This window comes from Cheilinus undulatus, linkage group 12 (assembly GCF_018320785.1).
Source record: "Cheilinus undulatus linkage group 12, ASM1832078v1, whole genome shotgun sequence".
In the NCBI taxonomy this organism is placed as follows: domain Eukaryota; kingdom Metazoa; phylum Chordata; class Actinopteri; order Labriformes; family Labridae; genus Cheilinus; species Cheilinus undulatus.
The window spans coordinates 43,011,820-43,037,902 of record NC_054876.1 but is presented as its reverse complement, the minus strand read 5'-3'; the positions used below and the strand labels follow the sequence as shown (position 1 = coordinate 43,037,902).

The following is a 26,083-nucleotide window of genomic DNA, read 5'->3' as shown; positions in this document are numbered from 1 at the left end:
TTTTTTCACATGGAGTCATCTGCTGAGCATTCATCTTTTGCTACTATCCTTGTATAGAGATGTAAATCCACACTTAAGCACTGTCTAAGAGTACTTAAGAAATTGTTCATCACATTAAAAACATGTCTTGTTTTTCTAGTTCTTTTCCCCATGATTGCAAACAAACATATACCATTGTTACACACTGAGGTCAATTGTGGTAAAGCTACATCACATGGTTATGGCATGATGGTTAATACCAGATTTTACCTCAGGAACCACTGTTGAGCTCTATTCATAATCAATAAATGATTATCAGGTTGCATTCTGTTGATAGTGTGCTCCTTGTTTATAAAACCAGAGTTAAATGCATTGATGCAGGTCCACTTCACTCAGAACATGCAGGCAGTGTTTCATTGTTTGTTGGCATAAAGTTATAGTATTATATAAATTGTTGTCTCTGGCAGATAGGAACAGCAAATGTTCAGTCCAATCTATCTAATGGATGTTGACATATCTCTCTGATGAAAAACAACCTTTAACCTGCTGGTGATAATTCTGCTGTTTGTCAGAGGATTTTGGAAACACTGCCATGGTTCGGCTATTAAACAGTTGGTGTGTTTAAAATGGAGCAGTGTTAAATCTTTGCTGCATGGTAGAGAAGTTAGAAAATTTTTGAGTAAATATAAGATTTAAAAGAAAATGGAAGAGTAGAGGTGCTGCCTTGGTGTTATACTCTTCATAACTTTAAAAGTGTTTTAACCTTGGAGGAAAATACCAGACGAAGTTGGTCTGAAAGTTAATGTTTGTTTCTGAGTTTGTCTGCAAAATGCAATAGTAGAGAATGAAGACTTTTGGCCTTGGACCATATCAGAAAAAAATCCTGTTCAATCTTACATATCAAAGTGAACTTTTCAGTCTCGATATTTTAGCCAAATTGCTCATGGGGTAACATTTCTTTGCATGGAGAGATTCTTGCAGACATCCATGTTCTGACCCGTGATTGTCAGAGGCAGACCACTGGAATAAACAGAGGTTATAATAGCAGTAAACCAGCAAGACAAGAAAGAGAATAATACCTTAAACAGATCTTTACAGTGAGATCAGAGAATGTAATCCATACAGCAGCTCTTTACTGTAAAAGAGCTTTATCCAACCACCAGTTCTCTCTTGTTTCTTGTTGCTGTTCAATCATTTTTAACCACTCCAAAACTTCAGAGGAAACATAAATGTTAAGAGGGGTTATCTGAGCCCCCCGCTTATCTCAACATATGCAAGCAGTCATCACATTTATAATTCCACTTCAAGGCCAAAGAGCAGCGTGGGTTATTTTCTTCCACAGATTATTCCACATAAACAAATACTCATGCAGTCCTGACACAGGATGGAATAAATAGGATTTGGAGGTCCAAGGCGGCTCAGGCTCTGAGGCTTTGCATTTCAACGACAGCTTTCTGTGCTCTCGTCATTCGTTTTTGGCATTTCATGACATTTCAAAAATCGTGGACCAATGAATGGTAGCCAAATTCCCATATTTGTATGCAACCTGAGAGCACGATTTACCAGAAAAATGTCAGATGAGGATTTCTTTGAGGAAAGAATAAAAATATTCAGGAACCAAACTCTCTTATCCCATGCTACTGGTTAACTTTTCTTACTTAATCCAAAAATGCTGCAAGTTTAACATAAAAGAGTGCTGAATCTGGTGCTGATAGCTCCAGACTTCAACACAAGTTCATTTTTAAGGGAACGAAAGTTTGTACTCTGATATAACTTGCTCCCATTTACTTGTTAAAAATCCAACATGACAAGACATGAGACTGAAAACATGTTAACATAGTGTCAGAATTATGCTGCACTGCGCTGAAGCTGAACCTACTTACCACAACACTTCAAACAGGAAATAAAAGGTTTAATTCTGTATTTCTTATAAATCTTGACTTTCAGGCATCTAAATGCTTAAATCTGTGTTTTTCTGCCTCATTGCCACTAAACAGTGACCTGATAAAGTCGTAACTATACCCATCTATCCTTTTAAATGCTTGATTTGTCACACTCAAGTCATTGAAAAACGCTTTTAGACTGATTATAAGACTGGTTAACATATCCACACATAGGATAAATTTCACATCCATGCGGGCAGCATCCCATACATGATGTTGGGGAAGTACACAACCTTTTGAAAAAATCTTGGCGGGTGACTGGACAAACATTTTGTCTGTCACATTAATTATGAGCCAAACACAGCAGCAAAACAAATGACTTAGTAGGTGAGCAGGCCCAAGAAGTAACTCACCATGCAAGCTTTACAAGCAGCATTTTTTACTGTCAGTGGAGCTAGTCGGCCAATCAAACTAATGGTCAAAAGGAGAACAAAAACAGTTTTCACTGTGGTTCTTTGCTGTTCTTTCAAGAAAGAAATATTCATATAAATTGCCAATAAAGCTAAATCTGAGCTGATCTCATCCCTGGCTGCCATTGTTTACTAGCTTGCAGTAAAACTAAACTCTGTCTGTTGGCCCATTAATTCTCGGACCAGGCCCAAACTTTTCACATGGAAGCTTCACAAGAAAGACATTGAATCAGGCCCATCCATTCACTTTGCAAGTTCAAAATCATTTAGTAAAAAACTTTAAGGCATCAACAGTCTAACCTTACAAAGCAGATGGATTGGCCAAATTCCATGTCTGTTATCAGGCGAATCCATTTTGCAAAGCTCCAGTCTGATACGATTGTGCCCGGTTTTAGAAAAGACCAAACCAATCATAGTAGAAAAACGAGGCAGTAGCTACGGGTGGGTTTAGTTGTACTGAAAGACAGAAGCAACAGCTGCTGCCGGTATAGCAAATACCTTGGATGTAGATAAAAGTACAGCAGCAGTTCTATCAGAGCTGGACCACATTTCTTTATGAAAAGAAGAGCAAAGAAAAGCACCAATGGCTGTTCAGCTCCTGCAAGCCAGTCTAATACAATGAATGCTAGAGGAGCAATTAGCTTGTGTGTAGCTACAGCAGCAGTTTTTCAGATCTGAACAGCATGTCTTCATACAAAGAGGTTCTATGGCAAAAAAGATGTTTTTGTACTTTCCAGTCTTGGCATGAGTTTTATCCACCAACAGCTCCTCCATTTAAGTAGCTTGCTGGCCCAAGCTCACGTTACTTACTGGAAATATGCATGTTGACTACCTCATCTTGTCATGTTGCTCTGATTGGCTCATAATGAATTTGACAGAACATTCATCCAAAGGTTTTCCCAGGTGGATGAAATGGATATCTGAAACAGTCTTGGTGTGTCAGGTGGTTGGTCCTGTGCATCAGAGTACGTTAATTGGATGCTGAGTCACCTTCAACTTAACTGCAATGTGCCGGTGGGTGCCTTTGTAGTGTTTCATGGTCGATAAAAGCAGCACCTTGAGTTTCTTCAATAAAAAGCCATGGCAGAGTATCAGCTTGAATAGATCCTTTCAGTATCAATGTGTAGCATCAAGAATATACCAGAGTGCACTCAGTCATCACTGCCTTAAAACACCACTACTGCCAATCAATGGTAATTTCATCCCCTCTAATTGCATTTAATGAAGGATATCATGGTGCTGGTGGTGATATACTTCACTTAATCCAATCTGAAGCAGCTTTTGGTGTGCTGACTCAGTCTTCCTCAAGCTTTTGTGTTTTTATCCAGCACCCAGAACATATCAATTTTGGATGTGCATGCTACTTCTTAAAAGAAATTCATCTACTCTTCCATTTCATAAAACCAAACAATTCTCTTTTTGCATCAAATGATATATACTCTTCTGAAGCAGCTCTTTTTTGTAGAAGTAGACTGTCTCAGTAAGACTGTTTTTCAGAGCCCATTCATTAAAATCAAAGTATATCTCATTAGTTATTGGGGCTTTTAATAAGACAGGTAAGACTGTGGCTATCTGCTAGAATCTGTGAAGGATTGAGCACCAATCAAGCTGTGAGAGCAACAAACATGAGAAAGAGCAGAAATAAGCCAGCTAGCTTATTCGATAAGGAACCTGTTTGATTCAGATAAACACATTAGTTGGAAATAACTTTAAAAGTGTAAAATCAATATATTCTACATATAGAGGACATCTGTAAACTGATTATACCCAGAGTACCTGGAATAAAGAGCAGGAGGAAACACTCTTCTCTGTGAACCCATCTGTGCAAAGGCCTCATCACAGCCTGCAGCATTTTATAACAGCAGTGACGAAACAAACAGGAAAGACATTAAAATTGTAAGGATAACTTCAAGTGATGTTCCTAGAAACTCTGTTCCCCATTTTGTTGTTTTAAGTCTTTATCACAGATAATAAGCCAAATCCAGACCATGAACACTGATGTATTTCCTGCCGCCAACTGCTTTTGTTCTAAATCTCCCTCCTTGGGAGATTGTCACTGTCATTTTACACTGATCAGAGAAGAGTCTTTCCTCACAGAAAATTAAGGGGAATACATTTATCTAGCAAAATCAGCCTCTGTAGGGTGGATTGCAGTTCAACAGGTAGGGCTTCTTTTGCCTTCATGACTATGGTTGACATATAGCACTAAAAGACCAAAAGAAACAAAGACAAACTCTTCACCCAAGTAATCATGAAGCGAACAGCTCCACCAATCAACCAGTCTTGATTTGCACTAATGCGTGTGTATTTAAAAGATTCACCGGAAAAAGCAAGTCAACTGAATCCCATCATTATATCATCTTATCACATAATTTCTCCTATATTAGCTGAGATTATAACCAGCCTTTGTGATCCAGAGGCCTGTACTACGAAGCAAGTTTAACATAACGTACAACTGACTATTGTAACTCTTGTGTCCTCTTTGAATGAAATTTGTTGCTCTGACTTTGTCTTGTTTGTATAACAGCCTCAGTTATATCTAAGTTGAAGCTCTGAAGGTATGGGGACACAAAATTGATACAAAAACATGTGTGGCTGCACCGATTCAAACCAAGCAGTCCTGATTTACTTCTCCAAGACTAGTTTGGCTGTGCCAGGCTAAGCTGAACTGCACCCAGAATTCCCCTGTCTCCAAGTGCGCAGCAGTGATGCCACAGCAGTTTCTCATCATTCAGGGACGCGTGGCAGATTGTTTAAATAGCAACGTTTTTTTTTCAAACATTGAATTACCTCAGGACAACAGCATGGACAGGCATGATGTGAGTGGAAAGCTGAACCAAACAGTAAAAACAATTATGAGGGCCTAATGTGAAATAGGTACGTAACAAGTTTCACAGCTTTGTTGAGTCGAGGGGCTCTACTTTGATACTTTATGTTGGCATAATAAGCTCACTGCTAAAAATGCTTAGTTGGCAGTAGATGTTATCAGTAGAAATATATATTCTAGGTGGCTCATTGAAAGTAGTTGTGCCAGCAAAACTTAGTACAAAAAGTGAGTAAATTTGTGTTTGCTAGATTATTTCTTGGCAAAAAATCTTACACTATTTATTTGCCCTTTCAAAGGTGCCCCATTTGGAAGGATGCATGGGATGAATAGCAGAGCTGAGTATTTGGGTTGAAATTAAATTAAAAATTTGCCAATTCTTTTCTGCCAATGTCAGACGGCTTATTCTGCCATTGGCATGATCAGCACACCCAAGCTGATCCACATGTGGTCTAGGGGTTTGAGGTCAGGACTGCTGGCAGGACATTCCATCCTCTCCACTCCCAAATTTTGGTTGTACTCTGATAAACTCCACTCTGTGGGGCTGAGCGCTGGAATCTTGGAGGATAGAGTTCGGTCCCAGACAGTGGAGATACTGGATTGCCACTGGTAACTGAATCTCATGTCCAAATCTCTCTGCATCGAGATTTCCTCCAATGAAAACAAGCCTTGTTTATCCAGTGCGGCCCCACAGCATCACACTGCCTCCACCAAAAGATGTTACTCTATCAGAGCAGCAATCTGTATAATCAAACAAATATGAGTGCCATGGGTGAAACGCACATACTCAGCTCTGCTGCTCATCCCAAAAATGCATGTTCCCAAAATGTGGCACCATTTAAAAGGTAATTAAACAGGCTTTCCACAGTATATGATTTATTGCCAAGAAGCTTACAAAGAAATAATCTACCAAACACAAATTTCTTTACTTTCTGTGCTAAGTTTATTGAAGTTTTGCCTCCAGAAAATGTTGGCTCAACTCAAATCTTCAGGTTCACTTGGTTTCTACCTTACATAATTTAAGGAAATCAATATAATGTATGATCAAAAATGCATTTTTGACAGTGTTGGTGGTACAGAAATCCCTGAAGTGACCTCTGACCACAAATCCTGCTTCAGTCTGCTACACCCCCAGGAGACCTCTAAGTTTGACCCTTGCTTCTATTATAACTTCATGTATTAACATCTTCATTGGTCCAGTTTATGTGACACATTTATCACTGACATCTAAATATCCAGATTTTACAACTTGACGGACTCTGCCCTGACGCTCCATTAAAAATGTTACTTGTCATAGAAAGGTGTATGAAGGTGACAGTTCTGTTGACACATATTCAGCACTAAAACAGACTTCAGTAAGAGAGACTCCATTCTGACTTGATGCCATATGATTTGTTCTCCTGTTTTTAAAACCTCAGACAGCCACTGTTTCACAGCCTCAGCAGTGATTGATAGTTTCTTTCTAAATTATTCTCTATGCCTCTCCAACGTGTTTGTGTTGACGGAACTTTTACGACAGATATATTTTCAAGTGAAGGCACAGCCCATGGTCAATCTAGACATTCTGTTTATATTCACTATCTCCATCCCCTTGGCTGCATCGTACTTTACAGTTCTTAATTTTCTCTGATGGAAAGAGTGTGCCTCTGCTCCGTCTACTCATAGGTGACTACAGTGTAGCAGACAGCACTTGTTTTTCCTCCGCCTGTCGCCTCATTTGCATTTTAACAGGCACAATAAATCATGTGGCATGTATTCAATGCCGCAGGGGGGTTTTCTCACTGAGGAAGAAAGCACAAATCCACGTGTCAGGATGGACTACACAAACATTTCTCTTTACAGGCCTGTCAGGTACAGTACCCAGGCAGTTCCTGAGAGGAGCCCTGATAACAGACAGAGTGAGATAAGCCTCAATTTCAACCAACGCCACAAATTCCTGAGAAATCAATAACTGGTCCCTGTCCAGCGCAGACAACCTGCCTGACTTGTTTACACAGATATTGGCAGTTAATTTGCATATTATTAAAACACTGACAGATACATTCATTAAAAAACAGAAAAATGCATTCTTATCTAATCTAGCTCAAATATATCAACATAAATAAGACGAACTGTATAATAAAATGTCCAACAATGCATGTACTTAGCATTAAGTGGTGACTGATTGGAGCAGACATAAATAACACAGGAACATTTAAATATCTGTGAGACCATGAATGTAAGGAGCTGTTTTATGTGTGATCACAATAGCAACACACTGAGGCAGAGCTTAATGGGCATGATAACCTGGCAGTAAAAACAATTATTTGAAGCTTTCCGGGGTCCAGCAGAAAGGGAACCTTGCTGGAAAATTCAAGCAATGTTAGCCAGATTTTATTGCAAAACCTTAACATTGCAACCATAACAACAAAATAAGTATTGTATTTGTTGTTGCCTGTTGAAATATACCTCACCAATTGGTACGGGCCTTATCCATTTAACTAATAATATTAATAACAATAATAGAATGGGTGTGCACACTGCATGCAATTTTTATTCCAGTGATGTCAGAGTGAACTCCATGCCTAACCTGAGAACAGATAGACTGTTTTATAAGTTGACTGCTTGGGACAGATCTCACATTCACCTTGGGAACCTCCCATACAAAGTGTTTGGGAAGGACAGGACTTCACAAACAATTCTCAGAAGGTGATTGGGTGATGTTCTGTCAGTCACATTCATTATAGGCCAATCAGAGACAAAATGAGGTAGTCGGCATGCACAGCTCTGGTAAGCATTGTGGTTACAACGGTGGAGCTTGTTGGTGGATAAAACTCATGCTGAGGCTGATAGTGAAAAATGCAAAAATGTCTTCTCCATCAAGAAACTCTTTCAGCGTGGTTCTTTGCTCCTCGTCAAATCAAGAAATACTGATAAAGATTGTGGCTAAAGCTACATCCCAGCTACGAGCTTTATAGAGTTGCAATACAACTAAACCCCCTCATTACCATCGCAAACTCATGTCAAGCAGGTCAGGAGAACAGCAAAAACATCTTCTCTGCCACAAAAAGCTTTTCGTGTGGTTTGTTGCTCCTGTTTTGATGAAGAAATGTGGCCCAGTTATGAAAAAAACTGCCACTGTAGCTACGTGCCAGCTAATCGCTCCTCCAGCAGCTGTTGTTTATGCCAGCTTACAGTGCAACTGCAAACACGTGCAGAAGCAAGCTGGGAGAACAACAAAACAACTTTTGCACCATGAAAATCTTTCAGTGCATTTGTTTTCTCTTTTTTATTAATAAAGAAATGTGGTTCAGTTCTGATTAAACTGCTGTTATACCATAGCTAAACTCAAGCTAATTGCTACACTGGGCACAGTCGTTTACGATTTCAGCCTTGCAAGATGGATCTGCCTGATGACTGACATGGAATCTGGCTAAACCACTATTTTTGCTAGTTTAAACCATATCAGGATCTGAAACAAAAATCAGGATGACAAAAAAGAAAGCAGTAGAAAGTCAGTGGCCACAGCATTTAACCCCAGAAATAAGTTGTTTACAAAGTTGTTTAATATAAGCTCCAAAAGCTGAATGGAGACAGGCTGCAGAGTCAAATTTTAGCCGGTGGGCTAGTGCTAACACAATCATTTAATGTGCCCACAATGATAGGATTTTTGCAAAAGTTGTAGTGCCCAAAGGAGGGATAACAGATACTGCCGTTAGCACAGCAGAGTGATATATGACAGACAACAGTTCTGCCGTGGGCTTTCTCCTCTCAAATCTGATGTCTACGGTAACAGCAACACAGCAAGTGTATTCACTTTGAAAAGCGTCTCTGTTGGTCTAGACGGAGCTTTGATACACGCTGCATGCTGCAGACTGACTCAGTCCATCTTAAGCCTAGCCCTGCAGCATCCTTACAGTAACGGTCGCATCACAGCAGATAAGAAATGAAACTTGAAACTAAAGAAGCTGTTGCAAAGAAGTGACCCCAGAGAGACAACATAGGCATGTTTTGGGGAAAAGACAGGTTGTAACACTGAGTTTGCATCATCTTCTTTAATTTTGTAACACTGCTAAATAACTCTGTTACTGGAAAGAGAAAGAAAAATACTGGTATATGATATTCCAGCCATATTACCCAGACCCAACTGATATAAGTCAGTAATTTAGAACAAGCCACATATACTGGGCTATCAGGGGTCCAAACATGTCTATGACCAGGCCTGTTTGCAGGCATACCTCTCTTTATCTGCCAAACTTCTTGTTCTCTTCTCTTGAATTACCCAGCAGCCTCACTATATGAGATAACCATGTAACCAACTCACCTAAACACTTTTTTCTTTAGATTTCAAAGATTCAATGAGCCAATAACTACCAGTTTCAGATAAACATCAGAAACAGATTGACAAAACCATCATACCTTCTCTTTTTCAATGTGCAACTATTTTTTTTTGATAATATTGGCTCAGTGTTTCTTCAGTTGTTCTCATGTTTCTAAATTTCCCCAGACCTCAGCCACAGTGTGGCACTGCATCCCCATTGTCACAGCATGAACACCTCTAGGCACGTGCAAACACAGTGATGCTGACAGCTGAATCTCTCAGACTGATTAGGATCTTTGGAAGCTTGTCATGCAGAAAGCTGTGTGGCTGGGTGGGATTTTAAGCACTTAAATAAGGATTTCATTTGCTGCGGTGACTTTGAGGAAGTGCAGCATATAAAAGGAGGCTGAATTAAAAGAATGTTTACCTTTGAAGTAACAACAATATGAAACAGAGATAGTTTAAGGCTTTCTGATTGTTTTGTACCTTTAATGCATATGTAATTCTTCCTTCAGTGTTATCTCCATGATAAAACAGAATGTTATCTTTTGCAATAAAAATCAAAATCATGGAAATGGAGAAGATAAAAGATATGAAAAACAATTGAAGAAAGCTCTCTTCTATTGCTGATTAAAATTTGCCGCTTCATTTCCTATACAAATCCACTGATTTGATTTTAATTGAATCTATCTTTACAAACATCCCATTTCGCACATCGAGATAAATAAGTAAGAGCATGTTTTAACTATGCAAAGAGAATGAATCTCAAACTGATAAGCAACGACAGCTGCTCTTGTATGCAGCGGGCGGCTGCACCATTCGCTTCGGGGTACAGAAAAATATTCTGTTTATATGCAACATGAGTACGTGTGATGCTCTCACTCCGATGACGATCCTGATTAACAGAGATGAAAATCACTCAGCACTGATCAGCTCTATCATTACTCAGTAGGCCCTGATGAACAACAGGAGGGACCAACAAGTGACAAAGAACACCTCAAGGGTGTCGTAAGCTCTTGTTATGCTTGTGACAGATCTTAGTTTAGATTAAACAGCAGTGCCAGAGAGGGGAAAAACCTGGAAGAAACAAGAGTTTTATTTAAGATCGAAGCCACCACAGAAAGGAAGACCAGGAGGCCGTTTTTCACAGCCCCAAGAACCTTGGAAGGAAAATATATATAGGGAAAGAAGGTTTCAACTCAAGTCAAAGATCTTTTTTTTTTTTTTTTTTTCCTTCAGGCAAAAAGTTGAATCAAAAAAGAAAGTTTTATGCTGCTTCTGTACTCCCAGCTTCTGTTAGAGAGCCTCTTGAGCAACATTTACCCCATCATTCCCTCTCAGATCTCCTCAGAGGTTCAAAATCTAACCATAAAAACCTTTAACATGAGTCTATTAAGAAGTGAAGTGCTCTCTTCTATGGACCATCCTTGTAAGTTTCTGTAAATGAAAAGTCAAGTACACTGCACGCTTGATGCCTTAAACCCTTAAGAACAGCTTTATAGCTGACCAAACTAAACTATTTTTGTTTTAGGAAGTGGTGAAAGATTAAACTATACAAAGGTGTTTTGTCATTGGCTCTCTTCATGATCAGTAGTAATAACAACCCACCTGCATTTAATTGATTGGTGATATTTAAACAGATGGTTGAAAATCCTGATAATTTACCATATGGGTGTCTTTTGCCTCTAAAGAAAATCACTGTCCTACTTTTATCACAATGAAAGCTTTAAAATGTAGAAAGACACAACAATTCACCATTCAGACCTGTCTGATTACTGAAAACAAATCAGTGCTTTATTAATTTACAATGAACTGCCATTAATTTCTGCTGTAGATGAAACCAGCCTTTCATAGATGTATTGTGTCTCCTATCTCTGCAGGGCTTGAACAGGCTGTAAAGCAGAGTAAATGTTTGAACACATGGAAACTATATAGATGGCTTTAAGCAAGCCACACTCTGAGCTTTGACATCTTTAGGTCTTGACTGGAATAAAATAACTTTTTTAACTTCTCAAAATATTGCTGGACCACCTAAAAGTTATTGGATTAAACACCTAAAAAGAGAGTTTTTTTTAAAGGCAGGACTAGTGTGGAGGAGTTGCAGAGCTTCATAACGGGGCGTCAGTGTGAGTATGAGATGAATGGCTCCATGACTATGAGACAAAACTAGTATGACAATACCGCACAATGAAAAACTATAAAAACAAACAAAAAAAAAAAAATCTATTATAATGCAAAAACCCAATGCAGAGCAATACAACGGAATTATCAGGCAATTCAAATCTATGTAGTTGAAATGTAGCATTAGATAATGACAATAATGTAACCAGAATCTACAAAAAGTATTGTATTGTAATGTCAAGTAACATAAAGTAATGTTACCACATTACTGAACTCAACATGACAGAAGTGAAGATGATGTAATTAAGCCTAACATATCTCAATGTGACATACAGTTATGTGCATACGTTTTAGGCATGTAGGGCGTGAAGGACTGTGACTTTCAACCCCTGGTAATACGCCTGGAGACCACTGGCAGTTTTCAGGTCCTTGGGACATCCGCAGCATTACCAGGGGTTTTGGTAATTCTAGAACCCCAAGGACTAGCTTATTCACCAAATCTACCCCTTACACTGCCCTAAAGGTGAGGACATCGTTATTTTTTCAACAGATGATTTTTCCGTGCCCCAGGTAATATGCAAGGACATCCAGACACATCCTGGCTCGTGTCAGTCATACTTGGTGCTCTTAGGTGGGCTTACTTGCCACATCTACACCACACTTCAGCTTCAGTTTTTGGCCCAAACATGCCAACAGAGCTGACATATCTAAACATAACTATGTCAGTGTAACATACTGTGTTTTAATGTGATGAAAGCCCAACAGCACCATGCCAGACTATGTGACCAAAATCTTGTCCCGTCTTGGCTGACAGCCTGGCCACACTACAAGAGTGGTTGGGACCGCTCAGCGTATGCTGACGTCACCACTGTCTCCGCGACTGAGTGCGAGTTCACAGGTTGTCGGGGGGTGGGCCAAAGAGTGTCATTCACTCTACAACAGAAGCACCCTATTTGATTGTAGCGGTCTTTAGATCAACAAAAAAAAGGGGGAAATAAGAAACAATTATGGATTGGATCATGGATAATAAGTGGACAATATGGACTGGCCCTCCTTCAGATAGACCTTGCATGTGATGCATGTGATAACATAAATTAAAAAAATATATAATGTACACATTAGTTTCAGGGAATAAAAGGGGATAAAAGTGGTAAATCTTGTAAATGATGATGCAAAGATAATGAGCAAATGTTCTTCTGTTGTTAGACATCAGGATTCACGTCGTCAATGTCAGGTCAGGGTGTCAAACTAGATGACGATGTACGAAAAATTCTGACATGCTAGTCTTGTTGAATCGTGGTCATGAGGAAGCGTCATTAATTATGTCACACCACAAGACGGTTTGTCATTCCCGACTCTCAAAATCGGACCCGAGTTTTGACGGCGATATCACAGTCGGGCTTAAATCTGTCTGAATTCGTGTCTGAACCAGCCTTAACTCACAAACATTAATCAGCAAGACATAATTCGTATACTTCACTCAACTCAACGTAACTCAAAACTCAGTCAAGTAACTAAACCTAACTCAGCATAATGTGACTCAACAATATGTAGCTCATTACATACTGTAATTAAAACTATGTAACTCAGATATGTAACATCAGTACAACTCAATACAACATAGCACAGCAGCATGAATTTAAAGTTTTGTAACTAAACGTAACCCAAGGTGGCATAACTCAATGATGCTGATGTTACCAAAATGCAATGTGACTCAAAGTTACATAACTCAGTTACCATACTCATTAAATTACATTACATTTTCGTACATTACAGTATGAAAATGTAAGGTAACACAACATTACAAGAGTCAGTTATGCAACTCAATATAACTCCATGTAACATCACTTAATATAACATAATGCATTTCAGTTTTTATGTACCTCCTAACTGTACACAATGTAACTAAATGCAATGTTACTAAATGTAACACAACTCCGCATAATGTAACTCCGCATAATATCAAGCAACACTGATGTGACTCAAAGGGACAATACTTAGTGTAACATAAGTCAGCATTACGTCACTCAGTGTAATGTTTCTCAACGTTACATAATAACTTCATGAATTATCATATCATAGTCATATATTTTTAACTTAACCGATGTATCACGACACATCACTTCACAATGAAACATTAGGTTTTTTTTCCTGTCTTTATTATAAAGAGGAAAATATGGGTTTGAAAAAGGAATGAAAGAGTGGAAATGAGTCAAAACTGGGCCACCCCCTCCAGGGATGCTTTAAATCAGTGGTTCTCAACTGGTACCGTCTCAGTACCCACCAGTCTGTCTTACAACAGATTGCGACTCAAGTATCCAAAACATTTTTAACAATACATGCTGAGTTGATTGAATACGTTGCAATTTGGAGCATGATTGGACCAAAACACCTTATATAGAGACGAAAAGGGACAAAACTGACAAATTGCATGCCCTTTTCCCCATCATTATGTGTAAACTGTTGCCAATTTTCCAGAGAACTTGTGAAATTACTTCCTTATAATGGGAAAAGTAGCCATTTATTGCAAGTACAGGAGATAAAATAGTCGAAATATTGACCAAATATTTAAATTTACCCAATTTCACAATGAAACAGGGTAAAATAAAAGGTATCAATGCAGGTCAAATAAGGACTTCAGGATTTTTACTACCATGTTTTCTTCAGACACCTATCGACCCACTGAAACCTGCTCCGTGACCCACCAGTTGAGAACCACTACTTTAAATGATGTATTTATATGGAATACACAACTTAACCACTGGGCTTTCTGGCACACTGTGTATGGTGTTTTCTGTATACTTATAAACATGTTATATATATTTTTTGTTTTTTATTCTTGATAAATTTGCAAAAGTTTCAAACTTTTTTGACTTTGTCATTATAGGGTATTGTGTGTAGAATTTTGGGGTGAAAAAATTTAATCCATTTTGGAATAAGGCTGTAACATAAAAAGTGGAAAAAGCAAAGCGCTGTGAATACTTTGAATACACTGCATTAAACTGCTGGATCTTTAGCAGACATCACAGCTAAAATAAAACAAAGCTATACATTTGAATGGTTTGAAATGGAGGTCATTCTGGAATAGATGAGGCTGGATTTTTGCTTGGTTTCTTTCTTTCATTATTCAATAGACTGCCTTAATGATAACATAATGGCTGTTTCCTGTCTGTAATACAACCTAAAGAGTTAGAATTAATGGACTTTTGGGTGCAACTTCAAAACTCTCCCTTTTTAAAAAGATAATGACCTTTTTCATCAACATTTAGAGACTACAGCTCAAAGTAATTCAAAAAGTGCTCAAAAGCAGCAGCAGTTAGTTTATTACTGACAAAAATAGCATTGTTATAGCTTTGAGAACTGTAGGAGTTTATCTAATTATCCAGAAAACCCATGATTCTGTAAAGAAAGGAAGCCATCAATGGAAAAAGGGGGCAGAAGCTGAGGTAGCTAAGCATGAGTAAAATTCTATTTGCCTGTATATGTTATGTACAGTTTATCATTTGTTTAACTTGCTCAAAATGCATATTGTATCCTGTTCTATTAAGGTTTTTCACCTTTCAACATCTGGGTTGAACAGCGGTGTGTGCAGAATACAGACATTTTGTTAAAGCTCCAGAGGGAAACGACTCAGCCAGACAATCCGGTGTAGAACAGTCAGTACGAGTCAGCAGTGTGTCACACATGTCAGCTTGTTTAGTGGCTAAAGCTTCAGGAAGCCATCACTTTCATGAAAGAAAAAGAAACACAATTTATTTCAACCCTACAATGGTTACATGGAAATACACTGATATGTACTTACAAAAAGGTCTCAGAGAATAGAATCATTTCACATTGTTGAAAATGAAATTTTTAGTGTTGAACGGCTGTTGCATTTATGTATTTCAGACATTTCTCTGCTTTCAGGTAAAAAGAGAACATGATTCATCAAAATCAAAAGAAAAAAACAGCTGATTTCTTGTATTTCTTGAAGGTCAGTCTGAAAAGATTATGTACACTTTGTCACAAACATGATTAGTTTATCTGCACAACTTTCTGCTCTCTCCTGACAAGGTGGTTACATAATAATGTGTCTGAAAGTGAGCATTATATAATGTTAAAAAATAACAAACTCAAGTCTCTGAACAAAACCAATCCAACATTTCTCCCTAAATGTTTTTCTTCTTCGCTTTGTACTGCAGGACATTTCAAGCTTGTATCCAAAAGACAGAAATTAGGCACAGCATGTACTCTTCGCCTGGTTAACACATTCATAATGCTTTGACTGGGGAGCTTCAAAGCAGCTGCATAGCACATTCATGAATACTGGATCATGCCTTGTGACAGCTTTCATGCAGTGTTCATGCTTTTGTGTCATTTCTGACATTGCAGTGGAATGATGTGTCCTTTAATTAGGCAATAAATCCCAAAATAAAAGTCTCTTTACTGTTGCCGTTTCTGGTTAGCACATTGTCGACACATAATCAGACGGAGTAAGGAAATTATTCTATTGATCATCCCTCTTAAGATCACATTAAGGCATTATGAATGTGTTACTAATTGCATCTAAAACAAAGCAGCGACACTTTGTCTAATTCAAAAGAGCACCCAAGTCCAATTTTTTACAATAACACCCTCTTATTTTGTCTCTTTCTTAGGCTATTCATTTACAACATGAAAACAGATGAAAACAAATCAGAACAGAATCTAAATTCCCAGAAATTTGAGAATGATGCAAGTACTGAGCACCCTGTAATAACGTCATGAAACCAATGTCTTGACTCTTCATCTTTTTTGTATCTTGTGTGTGGCTGCACAAGGGTCAAAAAGGCATAGAAAGCAAAGGATTCTGGGCCCACAGATTTCAAAGGCTCAGACCATCCTCTTTCTCCTTGAACGAAATCAGTTTATGAGAGCCAGAGCGCAGTCAGCATGGACAGCAGAAGAGCTGCCAGACTGTACGTCACACATCGGCAACCCAGGGTCGCTGAGGTTATGGACCAACCGCAGGAGACGAAAAGGGGTTTCAGTGTCCACATCAGAGTTTTTAAAAAATGATCGTTGAGGTAAAGTGTGACAAGAAAGGAATAAAACACAATTAAACCAAAAAACAGAGAAAGAAATTTGTGCGTATGGTAATGTCATGGTCCGTAGGTGCCCAAGGAGATCACACATGAAGACAGGGTGTGGACACGGAGAGGAAGGAAGCAGGAGAGAAAGAAGGGGAAAAAGGGAGAGATAGAAAAATAAGGTTTAGAAATACAGAAATACAAGTCTGAAAGGTCATCAGAGACTGAACTGAGGAATAAAAAAGGAAGTGTTAGTTGGAGGATCAAAGTAAAAAGAAGTCATAGCATATTAGTAGCAAAGCAGATGACACATGGTGCATGGCAGGCATGAACGGAGAGGCGCAGGGATGAAGGGAATGAGGGATGACAAAAGAAAAGGAAGACATTTCAAAGACACTGCAGTCCAACCTCTTTTTGAAAAGCTTTAGTTTAAAGGAGCGTTTTTGATCAGTCATGGAGCAGATCAGCGGTAGGGTTTAGGACACGATAGATGGAAACCTGGATGCAGAAACACATCCACAAGAGTCAGGCTATAACCTCTCATTCATAATGGCCAGTGGTGTAATGTCAAGTAAATACAGATATATGGTTTCTTACATCTGATTCACATTAAATCACACTTAATTATATATATTCCTTTGCAAAAATGGCTGGTCCTACAACAAGAAGCTCACCCCTGAACTTTTACTAGAGTGACTGGATCAGCAGACATAACCTAGCCAACACTAACATTCTGAAATCATGCAATTATGAAAAACCATTATTGCAGAAATGCATTACTAGTTTGCAAAATTGCATAAAGGAATGTTTTTCATAATTTTTCAGAATGTATGCAAAAATGCTCATAAGTTGGATGCATGTGACTCTGCAGACGCATTCATAACACAGCAAAAATCTATTATTGACCAGCTGCAAACTGTTGCTGTGTCTACTACTGTGCTATTCATCAATCAAGCTACTGGTAAGTTCAATCTATCTGGGTATAATACTGCCCCTGCCCCTATATCTTTGTGAAAATATTCCATTAAAATGAATGGCAGTAAATAGGACAGACTGTATTTAGTGACTTCAAAGCTTACAATTCTAAAATGGCACACTTTACTGGTTTTTAGGAGCTTAAATCCAGTGGCCAGAGAGTTGAACAAAAAAAGCAACTTTACTGAATGAAGATCATAACCGGGAAAATAAGCAAAGTTATAGGTGTATACAGCCGGATATATACTTGCTGTTTCACCTCGCATTCATGTGTGTGTACAGATGCATCATGGGCCTTTTCTGTAAATACTCTTGCCCATACAGAACGCAATGCATGCTACTGGTGGACACTTCTAGAGGACTCACAAGGGAGCTCAGGTATCTACACACACATGGAGACAGTAAATATGGTGCTATTTCTGAGCTCAATATTCAATGGTAAACATTTTCCTCTGCACACGTGTTATGCTCCTGGTGCTTAGGTTGAATTTGTGAATGTGTTAAGTGATGACTGTGTTCGTAGATGTCATCGTTACAGCAGGGTTGTAGACAAAGAGAAGAACAACACAGCTCAGGTACAACCTTCAAAATAAAACTGTTAAGGCTCCCCAGGAAAGACAAACCGCTCGGTAGTACCTTGTACAAAGACCTATATATCCATATACACACAACATTAAATTACATATACATACATCAATAACCACATGAATACACATCAAGGAACCGGGTATTTCTTATCTGTATATGTGGATTTTGACATATGTCTATGTAATTTAATGTATATTTATTAATGGGTATCTAAGGTGTTCTTCCGCTCTTCGTCCACAACACTGAAAAAGAACACGAGTTGAAACTCGTCCTTTGTGACTATTGCCTTGCCTAAATAAAACTATTTTTGAGAAGTTTATTGTTGGAGTTGCTCCTTTTTTACTTTCTTTTAAGTACAAAATGCAATGCAATAGAGCAGTGGTTCACAATCATTTTTCCTTCAAGCCCCCACTATTTGTTTCAAAGACAAGCTGAGCCCCCAAGACCCTCACAAAAAATTATATCGTCATATTGTTGCCAAAAATCAACATCCACTGAATTGTTTCATTGATAAAACCCTTAAAAAGTGGCTCTTCACAGTTTTTCTTAACAAAAGACCAGTATTTATGCTGTTTATTAAGTGCTTTATTGTAGTTTTAATTAATATTTGCAAATCTAATTTTGACAACCTGAGAGCAGACAAAGCCTGAGATCTTTGGTACCCCCACAGGGGTCCCGGACCCTAGGTGAGGAACCACTGCAATAGAGTTCAATCGTGTTGCTGCTTTCTTATCTACTGCCATTCAGTTTTGAAGCTTATTTGCACCCAAATGCACTCTGGAGAGCAGGAAGTAACATTAGATATGTCCAATAAATATGAAACTAGAAGTTGTGCTGTTAGACAGAATACCAGCATGTCTATGATACGGTTATGGGCATGAGGCAGTGCTGATATATAGTAGAACAGCACGAGCTCAGGGATTGTCATTTGCAACAATTGATGGTTATAGTTTCATCTTTCATTTGACTTCACATTGACACTACTTCTGCAGCTTGATTAGAACTGGACAGCTGTCAAAAAACATTAAAAATTCTCCTGCACAAATGTCTGACATTCAAGCATCAGGTGAATTAAGAATCCATTGACAGCTTCTTCCTGATCTGAGGCATCAGGTTAATCAAAAAAACAAGAGTGCCCGCTATTATGTGCCATAGCTGTTTTAGCACATCTGGCAATGTATGACACATAAAGTTGAAGGTGCATGATGCCTTTTGATCAATCAGATCAAATTAGCTGATTGGAAGTAACCATTGTACATCTAGGCTGCTGTAATTTAGCAGAATAGAACGCAATTGAAAATTGTTGAACATGTCATATTTATAAAATATGAACTTTAGAAGTGCTTCACATAAGCAGAAAGTCAAAACAGTTCAAAAGAAAGCAATATTTTGATAGACAACAGTTTTGTTCACACCATTCTTCAGTACCCCAGCTGCTGAAGCGTCTACTGCTTTAGCAGATCTCTTCACCATGCAGGAGCATGTTTGACACATGTAGACAAAAGAGATTCACAGTAAAGCCACTTCTTTAACTACCACTACACCACTGGTCATGGCAGGGAGAGCGGCCCATGCAACACCACACATCCAAAAACAGAAGCTGGTTATGAAGGTCAAGCCTATGATATGGATGAATGATGATCTTATGTTATCAAGACTGCCAAAGTTAATAGCTGTTTTTTTGTAGTTTTACTCCAATGTTAGCTGGGGAGATTTGGATGGATCGGCTGTAAACACCTCTCTCTTTTTAACACTTATTTACAGATTTACAAACTCACTGTGGTTATTGCAACCATTATGTTAGGCATGATACATCTGCCGAAAGATAAACCTGAAGAGATCAGAGACTACAAAAGCAGAATAATTTGAAAAGTTTAGATATAAGAGTAATCACAACACATTTTCCAAAGAGCAGGTAATTTCTTCGAGAGAGCTTCACTCTGCTGTACTTTCAGATCATTTTGATTGATATGTTTTTGTTGTTTTGTATGACTGCTTCCTGAGTATGTGTTTAAAAAAAACTCAACCTCACATCAACCGTAATTTTTGCAATTTGCGTCACAGTGCCAATTTAGTGCACTGAGCCGGTGTACATTTACAGAATGGCAGCTGTTTTAAGGCAGCGTTATCAAGAACAGCTGTGGGACCTAATGGAATTAAGTGCAGATGTCGGAGCTAAAAATAAACCTCAGCAGTTTTCCACATGCCTTGGTGTGAAGAGAAAAAACCCACCACAAACTTTGAAGCAAAAGTAAACAGAACAAAACACAAATTAAACCAAAGTAATTACAGGAATTACAGGGGGCTGACTTGGAAGAAGCCCATGTGAACTTCTGCACTTGTAGACTTTAAGTGATCCAAACCTCCCACTGCTATATGGCTGTTGCCCAGCAAGCGCATGAAAAAGAAAATAACAGGTTTCTTTATGGGCCATGCACTGGCAGCCATTGCTTTTAGGGGTCTCCAGTAAAAGAACATACAAAATTAATCCAGCTGGAAGTGGCACCATGCAAAGATTGTTAGAGGGCTGCATCCCCACTGAACCAGGCCACACAGTGAGTATTCAGGTCAGTCATGGACCCTGAGCTGTAAGAGCCACTTAACCCAGCAGTGGAAGAGAGACATGGGCTGAGGGAAAGAATGAAAATAAGGTGGAAATGGAGAGCTGGATGATTATATCATGACTTATGACAGAAAAAGTAAGCAGTAAATGAGGGGGGAAAACTTTAAAACATTTTCTTTGATTTATAAATCTATTTGCAAGTACACTATTTTTGTTTAATAATGCTGTATTGATTCTTAGGAACTGAAATGGTTAAGTCTTAAACACTTTTACTGTTCTAATTATAATTTTATCAATGAAAAATAATGTAAAAGTGCATTTTTTTGCCCTAATGTACGGTTTAAAGTATACTTTATAAAACACTTCTCTAAGAAGTTCAGCTGGATTTGTCAACTCCATTTTTAGATTAATTTCAACAGTGTACAATTAAAATAAAACAAAAAGATTTTAAATCGTTCTTTTATACATGAGCCTAAAATTAATCTACTTATTTTGGGGAAGTAACTAATTATATATTATGTGTCTGGTTGTTACTGTATCCTTTTATCTCTTCTACAGAAGAGGCAGTTAAACGTGAGCAACACTGGAGTGTAAGGCAAATTTCCTCAAAGGGACAATAAAGTGTACCTTACTGTTCTGTTCTGTATTGCAGTGTTAATTTTGACAGTTATTTTAAATCTTAGTCTTAGTCTTTTGATTTCATGTCTTTCAGTTTTAGTGTAGTTTTAGTTGACAAAACTCAAACATATTTTAGTCTAGTTTTGGTCCATAAAATGTCCTCACATTTTAGTCTTTACTTTTACTTCAAGCATTTATTCTCTTGCCTAAATCTGGTTCCAAATCATGGTAGTGTGTTCTATGCACCCTGCTTTCTACAGCTGAGAGGCAGACGAGATACAGATGCATTGTTTTTTGACAGATTTAGCTTTAGTGGTGAAATATCATGGATTTTGAATGTCGGACGAAAACTATATTACATTTTAGTCTAGTTTTAGTCATCTTGACGACAACTAAACATACTTTTTGTCAGTTGTAGTCATCACAGATATATTTTGGTTAGTCTTAGTCTAGTGTTTGTCACGGAAAAAAAAGGCTGTCGAACATTTTTAGTCATAGTTTTAGTCGATGAAATTAACACTGCTGTATTGTATCAATCATATCGTATCTAATCATATTGTACCATACTGTATCATATATTGCTGTATCATATTGTATCATATCTTGCTGAATCATACTGTATCATGTCGTATTGTATCACATGGCATCATGTTCTTTATTGCTGTATGGTACTGTATTGTATTGTACTGTGCTGTATAATTTCATTTCGTTTTGTGTTGTAACATATCATAACCTACCGTATCATACCGTATCCTATGATATTGTGTCATATTATATTGTATTTTCATTTCATATCCTATTTTATACCATCGCATCGTATCTAATCCTATCATCTTGGATCACATCATCCCTTACCGTACCATACTGTATGGTATAGTATCATGTCAAATTTTATTGTTTTCTGTTGTCATTTTGTATCCCGTGGCATCATATCGTATCAAATCTTGCTGTATGGTATTGTATTATACCGTATTGCATAGTAGTGTATCATATCATATCTAGCATATGTAGGCTATCATATTGTTCTGTATCGTATCATCTGGTATTGTATTGCATTGTGTTGTATCATTTTGCTGTGTACCATATCATACATCAATATCAGTGGTTATCACATGGTCTAAGGTTTGGACCTGAGATGGATCCAAACATTGAACAGAACAAAGACAAGGAGATATTTTCTTTATATCAAAAGTTCATAAAATACTTTTTGCCACATTTTTCTTTTCCAGGTGCACATCCAATATTATATATCATCAAATACAGGGCAGTTTATGTTGGTTTGCCTCTCTAATATGCCTCTCTTTCTCCATACCAGTGCCTCTATTTAGACATGTAGCTCACAACTATAAAGTTTCATGGATGATTTTGTTTTTTAAAGTCATGGGCAATGCAATATTTAACACACATTATTCAAACAAGAGTAAATACTGCATTTAGTATGGGCTGTTTTCATCTGTGGATTAGTTTAGGGATTAAGGGGCACCATTATCATGCTAAAAGTGCATCATAAATTTTACAAGGTTAAGTATTCTTCTATTCATGAGTTACTTTGACTGCATTTTTTTCCACCACAATGCAAATCCATGGGCTGGAAACCAACATAGTTTTTCAACGATTCATAGGCTCTAATGAGCATGAATTTTAAGTTGGTAAAATGAGAGAACAATGATATAATAGATGTTGAATGTCAAAGGGGGTTTTATTTTGGTCCAAAGGCTTGAGATAATGTTTTAAATTACGTTTTCTGAAGAGAAATCAATAAGGATTCATTTTGTGCGTTTTTTTTTCACTGAAATGTGTCTGGACTTAAAAAAATTTGGAAGCAGTAAAGCAATTAATTCTTTCCATATCTAGCCTTTCTTCTTTGAGTTTTTCTGTTTATTCCTTTGGGTTTTTTGACTGCTGAAAGGAAACATGTTTGAAGAAACTAATCTCTCTTTTGTAAGGGAAACACAGACCAAAGAAGAATATCATGAAACTGAAATTAAGGTTAGAAGGAAGTAAGGATGATGCAAAGAGAATGAAAACCTGCCTGAGTTGTTTTTGAATAGAAGATAAAAGACAGCTGGATGAGAAAGAAGTTCAAGCTGTAGTGTAGCTCAGGTATGCTGCTGTGGGGATGCAGCCCAAGTTAAAATGTGCACCTTACACTCACAACAACAACAACAACAGTAGAGCAAAGGCTGACCATGACCACCTGGGATCAGAAATATTTGGTATGAAGTGGAAAAAAAGCTCTGGGTCTGACTGATATCTGCCCTGAAATGACTGCTCGCTGAGCTCGAGCAGTGACGGCTGCCTTATAGCAGCTATTGAGACGCAGGAGAGCAGAGCGCCAAGTTTTATCTGCAGCAGCAGAACATCAAAGAGGAGAGAAACTACAGTAAGTGTGCCTCTGCTCCTCATATGGATTCAATAGTTACTGTAGAGCCTGAGAAGCCTGGCCTCTGAATTTTTGTGGAGAGAGTGCGATGTTTAAAATGCAAATGAGGAGCTCTGTGCATGAAAAACAAAGAAACGTTTTACTCCTAAAGGGAAGGATTAGCTGGGAGGAACATAATTGGAATTGGGCTGAAGTTTAGCAGTTACAGTAGGAGGAAAAGTATGTAGCTTCAGGTTAGGGGTAAAAGGAATACAAACTTTAAATGACCCAGGTTTAACTTGTTTATTCTAGCTGGACAGAAAGTTAATCTTTTCACCAGCCCTACAGGCAAACACGGCACCATGTTTGATACAACTGTGAACTCTTCAATTGCTCTGTAGCATGGGAATAATAACAACAGCTCTAGAGGCTAATATGCATTAACTCATGCCACACACTGAACTTAGGCCTCACTCTGAATTCATCAGTTTCATTTATTTTACCTACAGTTCAGCAGATTCACACTACAAACTTTTGAATTCAATGTTTTACTGTGTGACCCTAAACTTCATAAATTGACCATCTAAATACCACTCAAATGGACATTTATCTCATAAAGGAGGCAGTAATACACATCCCAATTTCCACCCATGGATTTATAAAGTGTTTCTGATTCGGATAATACGTAACACTAAGTCAGAATACTACGCAGACATCTAAAATATTAAGAAAAATAGGGAAAAAAAGGATCTATTGATTTCTGCAGAAAAAAGAGTTTTATTCAATTGAGATTTATTAAGTTGAAGAATTCAAGTTTATATTTGAAAAGGCCCTGTTTGGGACAATGTCTCCTCAAATGCTAATTATAATGTGATGATTCTGGGCTTAAATCACAAGTATTGCCTATTACTTAGTCCCAGTAATTATTATAATTCATAAGGCTCTTAACTGTTGTGCAAGGTTAATCGCTTTATCTGGTGTGGTTTTCTCTATGCAACAAGCTATTTTCAACTTCATAACCTCCAAATCCAAAGTTTTGGTTCTTGAAAATTTGGGACTTTTTAAATATGAAACTTTTCAGGGTTTTTTTGTGAATTCATGACCTTTAAAACCTTAAAGTTTCATGTTTTTGTTCTTTAAAATAAATGGATCCTCTTCATTTTATTTTTTAGAGAAGCCCTAATACACCGGAGTAACAAAAAGCTGAAAATACCATAAAAATATGATCAATAATCACTAAACTGAAATATGTTAAAATACACTTGTATTCTCAAGGTGCAAAAATGCTGCAACTCATGCTTGAAGCTCAGTTCAGACTAAAGATTTTGCATGGAAGGAGCCACTATTTAAAGTGCTATTTGTTTATTTTGGGGTCTTTTTCATCTTTACTTAGTGCTAGAGAGTGACAGGAAATGTAGTGACAGAGAGCAGGTACCAAGCAGCAGTGCACTGAGGACTGTACAGCATCTGGCTGTATGATTCCTGCATGACAGGATTCATCAGGAATGCCGCACGCATGCGTGTTTCTTGCATTAATATTGAAGCATTGCAGCTGAATCTTACTGACATAAAATCACAAAAATGCTTTGCTTGTTCAGTCTTTTAATAACTAAGATATGAGCTGATAAGAATTTTTTTTCTATATTCAAATTTAGCCTTGAATTTCTTTTGTGTTCGCCAGTATCTTGCGATGCATCCTGCTTACATGCACGGCTGATGGAGGTGAGAGGGGTGTTTATCAGGCTGAAGTTCACGTGGAAAAAGTTTATTCAGAAAGTTGTAATAATTTCAAAACTCACAGCAGGATTTGATCAATGAAATATTCTGCTTTGAGAAAATATTTGTTGGCATTTATAGCCTTTCAAAACAAGATGTCCATCTCCCATACACCATTTATCTTTTATATACCGCAATCTGAAAAACCGAAATGCAGGCAGCACCATCAGTCCGTCTGATTCAAGCAGTGATGGCTCAGGTCACATGGCTGCAGCTGCAATGTTACAAAGTGGTTTTGTGAATCTTTGGTCTGAACTAGGCTTCAACAAGTTCAGCTTTACCAAGCAAAAACACTTGATATACTTTCAGAAAAAGACGTTTTGGGCTAGAAAAAATGCAAACTAATACATGCCTTTCATATGGCTTACACATGTTGTGTAATGAATAAACTAAATATGATATGACCATTAAGGATGTGCTTTACTAAGGAGGCAATCTTCTTTAAAGAAGTCAGAGTGGACTTGACCTGCCAAATGTTGCTGGGAGCTTTCTCCATGGAAGATTAATGTTTGGTCTCTATTATAAACTGGCATTGTACAAACAAAGATTTATTTATTTATTGATTGAATCCTGTTC

At 37.8% G+C, this 26,083-nt stretch overlaps 1 protein-coding gene across 15 annotated transcripts in view; it reads right to left on the bottom strand.

Annotated features, from left to right (window-relative positions):
- Positions 1-26,083, bottom strand: part of ncam1a (neural cell adhesion molecule 1a) — a 513,459-nt gene that overhangs the window by 18,278 nt on the left and 469,098 nt on the right. The window contains exon 22 of one of the 15 annotated variants that reach the window (XM_041801710.1): positions 15,329-16,543. The exons of 13 other annotated variants lie outside the window; for them this stretch is intronic. In XM_041801710.1, coding sequence (XP_041657644.1) covers positions 16,464-16,543 — 80 coding nt within the window. In that variant the 3' untranslated portion in view covers positions 15,329-16,463. Of the gene's footprint in view, positions 1-15,328; positions 16,544-26,083 lie in introns of those variants that run through there. One more of the 15 variants, XM_041801711.1, reaches the window with a different exon arrangement.